General features: G+C 42.3%; 1 protein-coding gene across 9 annotated transcripts in view; it reads right to left on the reverse strand.

Moving 5' to 3' along the window:
• The window catches only part of LOC105186893 (protein bric-a-brac 2), a 36527-nt gene that overhangs the window by 18764 nt on the left and 5605 nt on the right, over positions 1 to 12158 (reverse strand). The window contains exon 6 of one of the 9 annotated variants that reach the window (XM_011147395.3): positions 2397 to 3208. The exons of 5 other annotated variants lie outside the window; for them this stretch is intronic. In XM_011147395.3, the coding sequence (XP_011145697.1) occupies positions 2889 to 3208 (320 nt within the window). In that variant the 3' untranslated portion in view covers positions 2397 to 2888. Of the gene's footprint in view, positions 1 to 2396; positions 3209 to 9264; positions 10133 to 12158 lie in introns of those variants that run through there. 3 more of the 9 variants (XM_011147396.3, XM_025307441.1, XM_025307443.1) reach the window with 3 other exon arrangements.

A 12158-nucleotide genomic window follows, 5' to 3' on the forward strand; every position in this document is an offset into this window, starting at 1 on the left:
CTAAAAAATGTCTAAAAAATAAAAAAAATAAAAAATATTAGACAAATTGAAAAATGTTTTAGACAAAAGTTGTTCAAACTAGTAGAAAAAAAAGTGTAATAAAAAATAAGGGTTCCCATTTAAATTAAATACCCATTAAAATACGCAAGTTGACCTTTAAATGACGTTGAAAATAGAGGTCAAGGTCAAAGTCAAGGTCATCATAAGGTAGCTCACTTAAATCCCTACAACTTTTGTTTGGATCATTTTCCTTGAAACTTCAATATTGAAGAGTTATTTGGGGTGGGATATTAAAATGGGACACCCTGTATGTGTGTGTGTGTGTGTGTGTGTGTGTGTGTGTATGTATATATATATATATATATGTTACGTATAAGAGAGAAGATGTTGGATATATCTCTTCTTTTTTATGCCATTTAGAGAGAAAAATTGTCGCCTGAGAGAAATCGTGCGTGTTGTCACTCGTTCGTTAATTAACGAAACTCTGAACAGCGACAACTTTCATCTATCGTCTAACATTTTCACATAGATAGATGTGACATCCTGATTTCCACCCAGTAACGGTGTAAAACGACAATCGACATATGCACTTCTTAATCACATGTCAAATCGATATTGCACCATACGTAATATAAATCGAAAATAAAACTTAACGCGATCAGTCTAGTCGGGACAGAATACGATGTTCCTATGACAGATATGAGATGAGATACCGCGGTACACAAGACGACAACTGTAAACGAGGTAACTTTACATCTATATACACGACGTCAACGGTTCTGCGTACCTCGCGCAAATATATATAATTATATATATGAGAGAAGACGTCGGATAAATTTGTCCCTTTTTTTCTGTAACATTTTTTTTTATATGCTATTTAAGGAAAAGAGCTGCCGCCCGAGAAAGATTGACGCGAGTCGTTACTCGTTTGCTAATTGACGAAACTTCGAACGGCGATCCATTGTCGTTTGTCGTCCGACACTTTAATAGAAACACTTGTGATATTTCTAATTTCGCCAAGCGATGGTGTAAACCTCGTTGTTATGCGTTAAAACGCGTGAGGGATCGCCCGTTCTGTATGAAATGTAAGTAAAACTTACAACGATCAGTCTAGTCGGGGCTGGATATAACGTTTCTACGACATATAGATAACACACGCGCATGCATCTTAAGAGTTCATCTCGTGTTTGCGAGAATTTTGCAAGAAGTCCGTCTTGTGAGATTGTTTCACTTTATCGAACGCGAGATAAACGCGCACGAAATTGCAATAATATTTGCTATTGCATGTTTACGTTATGTTGCTAATGATCCGCGAATATTAATCTTTTCCGCAAGACAGACCTCCGCAAAGGGGTCGTTTATATTGTATCAATCCTTTCGACATCAAAGTATCAAAGTATTGATATTAAAATATTCAGTCGTTTTAATTATGTATTGAAACAATCATGACGAGTATCTCTCTGGTCATGGATAATAGTACATGACGTTAAGAGTATAAAGATACGTTCGTCGTTGGAGAAATCAACAAGTCATAAATCGATCCGATATTAAGGAGAAGAACCCGAAAAGGCATCGAGAAAAATCAGTGGCGAAATTTAATGGGCCGAATTTCCGTTATGGTCCGTCGAATTTGTGAATACCAGATATCTAAAAAAACTTTACGATCGCAATGTCACATAGAAGATTCTCAATTTCTTAAAAACTCAAACTCCTGCCGACCAGACGAATGTCTATCTACCATCCGCGACAAATTGGTCGAATCAGATTATAATTGTAAAAACTTAAAAAAAAAAAAACACGAATGTATACGGTAATACATCCTGCGTAATTGCGCATATCACATTGTACTAAGTACTAACAATCAATAAAAAGTATGTGTGTGTGTATATATATATATATATATATGTAAGAGAAATGCATCTCTGTATCAAGAGAATCTTTGTATTAAGAAAATCGAAATTTTATCTCTATGTTAATCTACAAATTTCGGAGTATTTGAGGGACCAATGAAGAATCTTGAGATGACATGGTACAAGCTATTCCTCTACCTTGATGCGTTGTTGTATATATATCTTCAAGAAAGATTTATTTCTCAGAATTATTTAATATTGGGGAATGGGGGAATGCAACAAAAAAACATTAAATAATACGATAAAGGTTAATATATAAATATGGGTAGAAAGAGAAAGAGAGAAAGAAAAATAATACAACCAATTTTTTTTCACAATTTTTTTATTACTTTTTCTGTTGACGTCAGAAATTATGATTACATGTAGATATTTAAATGGACTTTCAAATTTTATTACAGCTTCCAACGTCAATAAAAAGAAATAAAATAAACTGTGTATAAAAGAAATTTGTTTTATTTATTCATATTAATCACTTATTTGCTTATTTCACATACTCTACTCATAATTGTAAATGACACCGTTAATTGGAATTAAGAAAATGATCAAATGTAAGTGTAGAGTATTAAGATAATTGAATATCAGATAATTCTGAGGCAAGTTTTCTGCAAGACTTGCATCATATATAACATAGAGAAAACGGCGGTAAATAATCATTTGCAACACCAGAACAATAGTTTGCATAATGTTAATCTCGAGATTTTCCATTGATCCTCCCACTGTTGGACAATCATGATTGTCCGACCGAAGCAACCGAACCCCTCGGCATCCCCGAAAAAAGAAAAGAAAAAAATGAACACCTCGCAGCTTACACAGTTGCGATCAGCCGATTTCTTCAGTTTTTCATAAACATTGGCTAATTATTCGACCGACAGGCCTCTGTCGGATCGAATTTCTCTGTCGCGCGCGCTACTCGTCTTTGCCCCTGCCCTCGCAACTTGTCCGCGCGCGTCTGCGACACCGTCTGCGTTCCGACGTCGATTACTTGACTCCGTGCACGTTCACCATATGACAGCGCATTGTATATTTTCGCGTGAAGACGATACGGCAAATCGGACAGACCGTGTCGCCCCTGTGCATACTGCGATGGTGGGCTAGGGAATCGCCACGGGTGTAGGTTCGGCCGCAGACGTCGCACACCCAGCGACCGTTTTCGTCGAGGAGTAGCTTAGACCTGCGCTTGACCCCGTCGATAGCGGGTTGTTGTTGTTGTTGTTTCGGTTGCTGTTGTTTCGGTAGCTGCTGTTTCGGTTGCTGTTGTTTCGGTTGCTGTTGTTTCCGGACGTAATCGTGCTCTGATTCTGCGCACACAATCCAAAGTGTTTCCCATACACACACGGTCTGATACTTATATGCGATAGTTTCACGATGCGCGCGAGAGGCGTTTTCTTTATTTTTTACATTTTTTGTTCTGAGTTACTCTTGTCTGTTTGGTTTTATTCTCTTTTTTATTTTTAATTTTTTTCTCTTATCTGCGGCTCGTCAGTTTCGCGGTTGTGGTGAGATTGTCGTTCGCGTGGTGAGGTTGCTGTCGCAATTTCTCTTATAGCGAGAACGCTACAAAGAGACCTGATAAGCACACACCGGTAAGCACCGGTAACACATCGAGAGATCCCTTTTGACGAAACTCATTCGTACGTTTGGGAATTTGTATATATTCGGATATATAAAACAACAAGAGAGAGGGGCGGACATATAGAGTTACAGATATGTACACAAAATTTGCAACAGTGGCATGCTAAGCGACATTAGCCAAATTTTGCGTCAGAAACCAGATGTGACGATTTCCAAATTCCGAACATTTTATCGAGAGAGTATAAAAGAAAGCGAGAGAAAAATTTGAAAAGAAAAAAAATGTAAAGAGTTTTGAGATTTGGTAAGATTTTTTAAGTGTGATTCGACGAAACGAGCTTTTCGTACGGGTATGTGCTTATAGGAAATGTACGTACAACTAAGAAAGAACACGAGACACTCAATTACGTTAAATTTCGAAAACTATATACCGCATCGCGACGTGCTGTTGCTTAGTGCAGATGTATAAAAGTTTGGTCTCAGGCCGTCTCAAGAACACTTTTGAAAGAGAAAAATGAAAAGAAACGACCCATCGAAAAATAAAAATTAATCTCTCCTGCATAAAATCATTAAAATTCGCGAAAACTGTATCTGTTTAGATGACACATAATTAGAATGCGTACATATATAAATTCATGCCTCAATAAGTAATTACAAAAGATTTTTACATGAATGTCATCAATCTTTCTGAAAACACAAAAATTTATTACGGAAAAGCCTCATTATCGTCATCGTAATTAATGAAATAGCTCGTAATGATCCAATTGCGAAACTGATCGAGCATTTTTGAATTTGATAAGAGTATCGGGAAACTGTCGACGTCTGATTTCCTCCTCTAATTATCGTCAATTTCATCGACAGGCCGCCCCTTCATTATACATTGTACTCGCCAACGCGAGTATGTGTACCGTACAACGATACAACAATCGAAATTGTGTTAAGAGCTCGCTAGCCAACAATGTGAGTAGATCTATAGTCCCCAATAAGCATGTTGAGTGAAGCCTCCAGCCAGAAACGAAAAAAGGGAGAGTTCTTTGGAGTGTACCGAAATGTCAAAAAGCTTGCCGGGTTACCCGGAAAGACGAAATGCGAAATGTCGTCTCGCAGACGCAACGAGCGAAACGTAACGCGAGTTACACGTCAACTGTCTCAAACGATCAAAAATCTCATCGTCTTATCGAATCATCGTTCGCTATACTCCGATTCGATGGTAGTTTTGCTCGTCGCTGACACAAGTATACACACGACTGTTTCTTTCGCAATATTTTATTAAAAATTCGAGACATCGCTCGGTAAAATATTGAGTATCATTGAAAGCTTCATAAGGTAGGTCTATGTAAGTCGTATAGATTCGTTAGCGAGTAAGCATCGAGACTGCGCGGAGAGACGCGCGTGGGACAATACATGACGACGCAGCGACACTCCGGCGAACATACACACGCACACACATTCATTTCAAGCGATTCAACGGGACGCAGAAAATCCGTTCGTTAAACCGCGAATTTCGCGCCGTGAAACGCGACCGTTGTACAAATCGAAACGTAATTGTTCTACGCACGAGAGAAATTAAATGACGGAACTGAAGGAAGGCGTCTAGAGGTGAACGCGCGATAAGAATACGAGAAACAAAGCCAACGAAGAATCGCAAAAATCGACGGCGTTAGACAACAAGATGGGCAGTATTTCGCATTTATTTGTTACATGTTTGACATCTTGTGGTTTTAAGCGCGATTTCAGATCTTCGTCTAAAAACTTCGGAATACTTCTCTCATAGTATTTGTTATATATTACTAAAAAGTCGTTCTTAACGTCATATTCCTATTTCATGGCACGTCATTTAAATCAATATAGTCCATTCGTGTAACGGATGTTCCATAAGTAATACAAGAATCCTCGCGTTAACCCAATGAACATGTGTATGGTTTCGTTCACTGCTTAAGTCATAAATTCGGTACGAAGAATATTCGTAAAAAATCTGATAAAATCTGACGTGCTTAAAAATGTTTCCCAAGGAAAAGACCACCGCATCATTTTCAGACCCCGATATGCATTTCCGTCGAAAACAACTACCGAAAGATTCGTCGCAGTACTTATGCAACACCGTGTACTTTCGTCAACCCTTCGGCCTCTCGATTTTCTCTGTCTCTCCTGGATGCGGAAAGTCTCACCACTTCCGGTATGTATTTCGATGTCAGACCCTTTGATCGATTCGGAATCGATCGTTCTTATCTTGATGCGACGGCAGATGATCCGCCGGAAAGGAGGCTAATTAGTCGCCTAATCAACTAACTAGCAAATTCGACAAATTCGCACGCAAAAAGACCACCGCGAAAGAGAGAGGGAGAGAGGAGAGGGGGAGAGAGAGAGAGAGAGGGGGAGAGAGAGAGAGAGAGAGAGAGGGAGAGAGAGAGAGAGAGAATCGAGAATCAAGGGAAGACTGAGCCCAGTCGAGAAGAAAGCCGAGCAATAGGAATAGGAGGAGCAGGAGGACAGGTGATCATCACTTTCGAAAGTTCGACTTGGCGTCAACACTGAACGTGTGGTACTTGTGGATGCGCAGCAAGTGTGCCTTCATGTCGTAACTTCGACTGAAGATGCGCTGGCAAATCGGACACCTGGTCTGGCCGGTATGTAAGTCCTTGTGCAGTGTCAACGACATCGGGTGCTTGAAACCCTTCCAACAAATTCTACAGCGAAACAAGAGGCCGGCGTCCGCCGCAGCGCCGGACTGACCGTAATCGTCGTCCGGGACGAGCTCGGCGCCGCTGGCAGAAACGGAGTCAACGACGACGGCGGCGGCGGCGGCGTCGTCGCCACCCGCGGCGGCGGCGTCTTCCGCGGCTCGCTCTACAAAGAAACAACAAACACACAACGGTCACCACGCTTTGTCGGCCACTGTGGCGCGTCGCCGTGTGCCTGGCTGGGTTGCTTGCTCGGTTGGTCAGACTGTTGATAGGTGCGAGCAGGTGTCACAGCAGATGTAAGCGTCCGCGAGAAGCTTTCGCCACACGGAGCTGGCCGACCAACCAAGCAAGCAACCCTCGCGTATGCTCGCGCCGATCGCGGGCTGACGGTGGCGCGTTCCTCGATGTCCCTCAACCACTGCGCTCGTCTCCGCTCGGCGAGAGCTTTTTATGTAGCGGCTCTTTGTAACCCGACCCCGTGAAGAATCGCGTGGCTGCTCGTGGGAGAGAAACGTTTCGCCAGATCGGCTCAGTCTCAAAAGCTTGGAAGCATTCCTCCGGCAGAGTCGGCGAAAGTGTCTTCAAGCACGCCTGGTCTTAACCGTGGACTCTGGGATGTTCGTCTCTCTTAGAACGCAATGACTTCTGTATCGTTATAGGATATCTTGTATCGTTATTTTTGTCGAAATAATATACAGTTCGTGCGGGCCCCTCGTAAAGGGTCTAAAATTTGTTTTCAAACATATTTTTCTCGTGGAAACAATATTCCTTTCTTCTTCTCTTTGTCTTCTTAATTTTATGATCTCTTGAGAATTCTTTTTTTGTCAAATTGGATAAAACGACATGTGTCGTCGATAATTAAACTTGCGTCATGTAGGACTCGATATTCACGACAAATGCTCATCGTGACAGGAAATAATCTTCTTTATCTAATTGGTCGGGTATGTAGTTGGTTTTAGTGTCAAGAGATACAGAATGAGGAAAATGCTTCCAAATACGTTTGAGACGGCGGGATCGCGTCTCGTCTCCTCTCTTCCTAGTGCCTAGCGCCTCTTCTTCTCCTACCCCGACGTGCGTGAGATAAGCGCAAGCTAATAGAGCAAGCCTACTCAGATCAGACAGAGAAAACAGAAGACACACGACACCATTGAAGAAAGATTCAGAAGCTCGTTAAGACCCCAGGCGGCCGAAAATATCAGAAAAGAACCTGTTCCTCACGACTTGACCGAACTTTCAACAACGTAGACCTTGAGAAAAGCATAGAGTTCTTGAAAATAATACTTTTTTTGTTTATTAATAACGTCGCTTTGTGTGTGTAGTTCTCGTGTGTTGATGTACTTTACATCAATGGTCGTTTCAAGCACTTTGTTGAAATATCGCCACGAGATAACTTCCTTCTATCTGCGTTTTCTCAATCGCGCTCGCAATGTATAAAAAAAAATTCTTAAATTAAAACTCTGAACTTAATCCTAAGAAAAAAAAGGGAGTATGAGCAATTCTTTTCGGAAGGAAAATTCTCTCCAAAGTTCTCTGTAAAGTTAGCAATACTTATGGCATTCCAGTCGAGATGTGCGAATTTTCTTCGAATGTTTCCCACGATACTTAAATGCGATGATTTTTGGAATCTTCTTAAGCGAACGAAAGATAAAAATCACAGTTAAAAACATTCGAATTATGTAAATATGCTGGAAGCGACCGACGAGGAGGGCAATTGTTACAGCAAAAATCAGTCTATAGTTATTTGTAATACCACGAGGTACGATTGCGTCGTTGTACACGATTTCTTTTACGATCTCAAATGTCACAGAAACCCAAACGACCCTCGAGATTGCAGCAGGGACGAGCTTAATACTACTAGGAGATCTTCGGTGTTGTGTACGGGAAACGCATTATGCACCGGATTAATTTCGACGATAACTACCTATAACGAGTTTCGCTTGCGCTATCTTAAATATCGTAACGATTCACAACGAAGTAGCTACTTCGGTATCTCCTAGCATGCAGGAAATCGTCACTTTTTGTACTTGGAATTTTCTTAACGAGTCGGTTACATCTAGATCCTCACGGTAACGATTCTCTATGAGATTCTAAAGGGAACGGCGGATATACACGCGATAAGGCTGATAACACGAAATAGCCATTAACACGTCGTTCATATCGATAAGAGAGGCTACGTATAACAGTCTTACGGGAAGAGTCGAAATTAAGTTGACTTTTCTTCATCGGTGAACTTTTCTTAGTCTTCATTATACATATAATTTACCAATTTATTTTATTTTATTTTTTGGATATCTTAGCTGTTGTTATTAAAACGTTCGCTACGAACGTCACATATGTGTGACAGCAATAATTGTTCTCTTTATATCAACATAAACAGACCAAGTTTATTACACAAACATGATGCCGGGAAGATTTCCTCCCAAAACGAACTCTGGTAATGAACGCGTTAATGACACGATGCTGTCAAGTTCACAATTTCTCAAGTGAACATTTTTCAATCAGACTAATTGCCAAAGTCAAATCAATTTCGACTGGTACTCTGGAGCGAGCGAAATGATAATCTCGTGCAGCTAACGATGCAACATCATACTGAGCATCGTAGTTTGTTCAGAATTGTGATTGCCTGTGATTGCCGATTAGTACATGTTCATTCGTAAAATATATTACGAGCACAATTAGTACGTACACGTAACGCGTGTCATTCATAATGCTCCAAGATTATACTTACATCGTTACAAAGAGGTACCAATTTGACAATTAACATTAAATTTCGTGAAAAGAAAATATCATAAACTACGCAATTTCGGCGTTAATTTAACTGACTGAGCAACAATTCCGCCGACGAGATACATAAATGCAACGTAACATATAAGTAGCGGAAACAAGAGCATTACATTACAGCCAAAGTTACAATCTGAAAGCGACCCTGATCTTGAATTAACGCCGCGAACGTGATTTACAGCCCCACAGGCATATATCGACATATTTATAACTTCATATTGATAAATTATAAACTGCTTTTATTTCAGCCGTGCTTAAAAAAAAAAAAAAAAAAAAAAAAAAAAAAAAAAAGAAAAACGAGCATAATAAATATGTCGCGAAAGAATTCGGAAGGTGAATTGACGAAAACTCGGAACGATGATTGAAGAGAGATTCAATTTCACAAACAATTATAACAAGTCGAAAATTCCCAAGGTGATAAAAAGGAAATTCTTATCCCTACGTAAGACTTATCGCGATGTGAATTTCTGGCCGCGATGTAATCGCAACATGATTTTCACGAGACTTCTAATCGAATCAATCAAATTTTCAGGTATAGTCGCTATGCCTACCGAATCGCGTCATCAGCTAAATGCATCCACCCGTAAGCTTCACGCGATTGTTCTATCTTCGCAAAATGAGTTCACCTTCATCTAACGACCTCACACCAGTGTGCTCGCGAGTGTAACGAATGTATGTATGTGTATATATATATGTGTGTGTGTGTGTGTATGTGCATGCGCTCGTACATGTACACGCCTAAAAGATTACTAAAATCTCTCTCATTTTCTCGCTCTCTCGCTCGCTTGTCTACCCTCTCAATAGAGTGGATCTATACAAGGTATTTCTTTTATACTCAAACTCCCACTCATTCGTTCGTTCGTCCGTTCATTCGTTTGTTTGTTCGTTCACCCAAATCGGCACGATCGCGGACGGAACGTCGATTAGTCTGTTTTCGCTGCCCGCTGGGCGCTACGACGGGTTGGTGCTAGGGGGGCGGGATATGCGGGATCTTGCGCATTTTGTGATAGTCGACGAAGCATGGCCAGCGGCACAAACAGGCATTGCAGGGCCAGCATTTGAAGCGGGTCTGCCTGAGCTTGCCGCGTGACGTTACCATGCCGCGCTGCTTGCAGTGCACGCACACTTTCCCGTGGCCGTTTGCTTTGCTGAGGCTATGCGGCTGACCAGATACGTACGTAAGCCCTCCTGGAGTAAAAACACAGAGTGTGTGGCCAACAAAGATCGGTCCGGGAGAAGGGGGAGGCTGTATGATGGTTAGTCAGTTTTCTTAGAGGTAGGCGGGGCACATGCAGGCAACCCATCATTACATTAGTTACATTTGCAGTAAAAAAGAGTGAAAAAGAGAGAGAAAAAGAGGGGGAGAGAGAGAAAGAGAGGGGAGGGAGAGAGAGAGAGTGTGTGTCCCCTCCGAGTGTCATTCCCCGATAAATAAGAACAAACTGCGTCAGCAGCGGCAATAGCAGCAGCAACACAACAGCAGCAGCAGCAACAGCAACAACCCCCAGCACCAACCGCAATAATCCCACAATCGTAGCAGTAGCAGCGCGGCAGCCGCTAAAAAGCAGTGTCTAAGGTGTGTTTCACAGCGACCTGACAACACCATCAGCCCAATCTTCTTCTTCATTTTTCTCATTTCTTTTTTTGATTTCGCGTCGCGCGTACGGTAGCATTGTCTATGCGTTAGTTTCGATGTCCTCTCATGTCTCATCCTCGCGTGTCTTTCCAGGAGAAAATTCGCGCGATATTTTTTGTCCTATTCCTCTTTTTACTTTCTTTTTTTCATTTCCACGCCCGTACTATGTTAACGTCGATATGACGCTAAGTAAACTCACTCACTCACTCACTCACTCACTCACTCTCACTCACTCACTCCCTCTCTCTCTCTCTCTCTCTCTCTCTCTCTCTCTCGTTCTCTCCTTCAATTAGGACGAGGACTCACGAAGGGGAAAGGAAACGAGCGTCCACGTGAGCATGCGTACCAGGACTTGGCATACTTCCGGCTCGTGTCCGGGCTTCGTTTCTTTCCTGCTGTACCCTCTTGATCTTTTATCAACTGTCATCGGTCCTACTCGGGAAAGACGACTAAGGCGATTCGCTAGCGACAAGTATTCTCCTGCATTCCTCCCTTCTTCTTCTTCTCTCTCTCTCTCTCTCTCTCTATATTTGCTTCCCCATTTCGTTTTATTCTCTTTGTCAACCAGACAAACTTCGAAGGCCGTCGTTGCTCCCGAAGAAGCTCTGGTCGCTTCGAAGCTACGACTTTCTCGCCCGCGTGCCGAAGCCATCGCGCCAACGAGAGAATCTCTTTTCATGCGGTCGATGACGCTGCAACGAGGACGCTGATGCACGTAATTGATCAGGACGCTCGCTCGGCGGCTCGCTCGCGTGTCTCTCATATCTCGCGTGTTTCTCGAGCTTCCTCGACCTTCTGCCGCACGACTCGCGAGATCGATATCCCGGGTTTGCAGGTCGCAACAAACAACGGCAACCGCAAGCTACGCCGAAAGCTGCCGGCTTTGTCAATCGAGTTGGACGTTTTAAACGAGTGCACACTTGGCGACGAGATCGTCAATCAGGTGGGGGGAGAGGAGTGAATTAACGTCGGCTTCGCTCTATCAAATTCAAAACGCAAATTTCCATGCAAACATTTGTCACACTGTTCTCGGCGTTCATTCGTTCGTTTTTTCGCGTCGATCTCGATCGCGACTCTCTCGGCGATGTTGCGTCGCGTGTCCCAGCGACGCCATGCGCAACAGTATTGGCGAGGTCGCGTACCAGTGATTTTGACGAACGATTCGATACCTTGATAGGTGAGGAAACCGACAAGTTCCGTCGGGGAACTTGAAAAACGAATACGCTGGTATTAATCACGACCTTGGAGTAAGCAGGAGTCACGCGTCTAAGTGAAGAACGTCGGCGGTTTTTCTACTCGCAGACGGCGACTGAATATCGCGAGATAATTCGTGGATTTTGACACTTTGATTTTCACACCTGACATCGACTCGTCTTAATTCATTCCGACAAAATAGCGAAAAGTCTTTTCGCTCGTGTCGGATGTCAAGTAATAATGTATAATGAATACTTTGAAAGTGACGATAGTGTCCTGGGGTTTTCTTTTTTTTCGTCTCGATCCGTGCGAGTGTTTCGTAGCCAAGGTATCGTATCGTTCAAGGTGTGTTCCGCAGTTTAATCATCTGCTCAGCTTACATTT

This window comes from Harpegnathos saltator, unplaced genomic scaffold (genome assembly GCF_003227715.2).
Source record: "Harpegnathos saltator strain DR-91 unplaced genomic scaffold, Hsal_v8.6 scaffold86, whole genome shotgun sequence".
In the NCBI taxonomy this organism is placed as follows: Eukaryota; Metazoa; Arthropoda; class Insecta; order Hymenoptera; family Formicidae; genus Harpegnathos; species Harpegnathos saltator.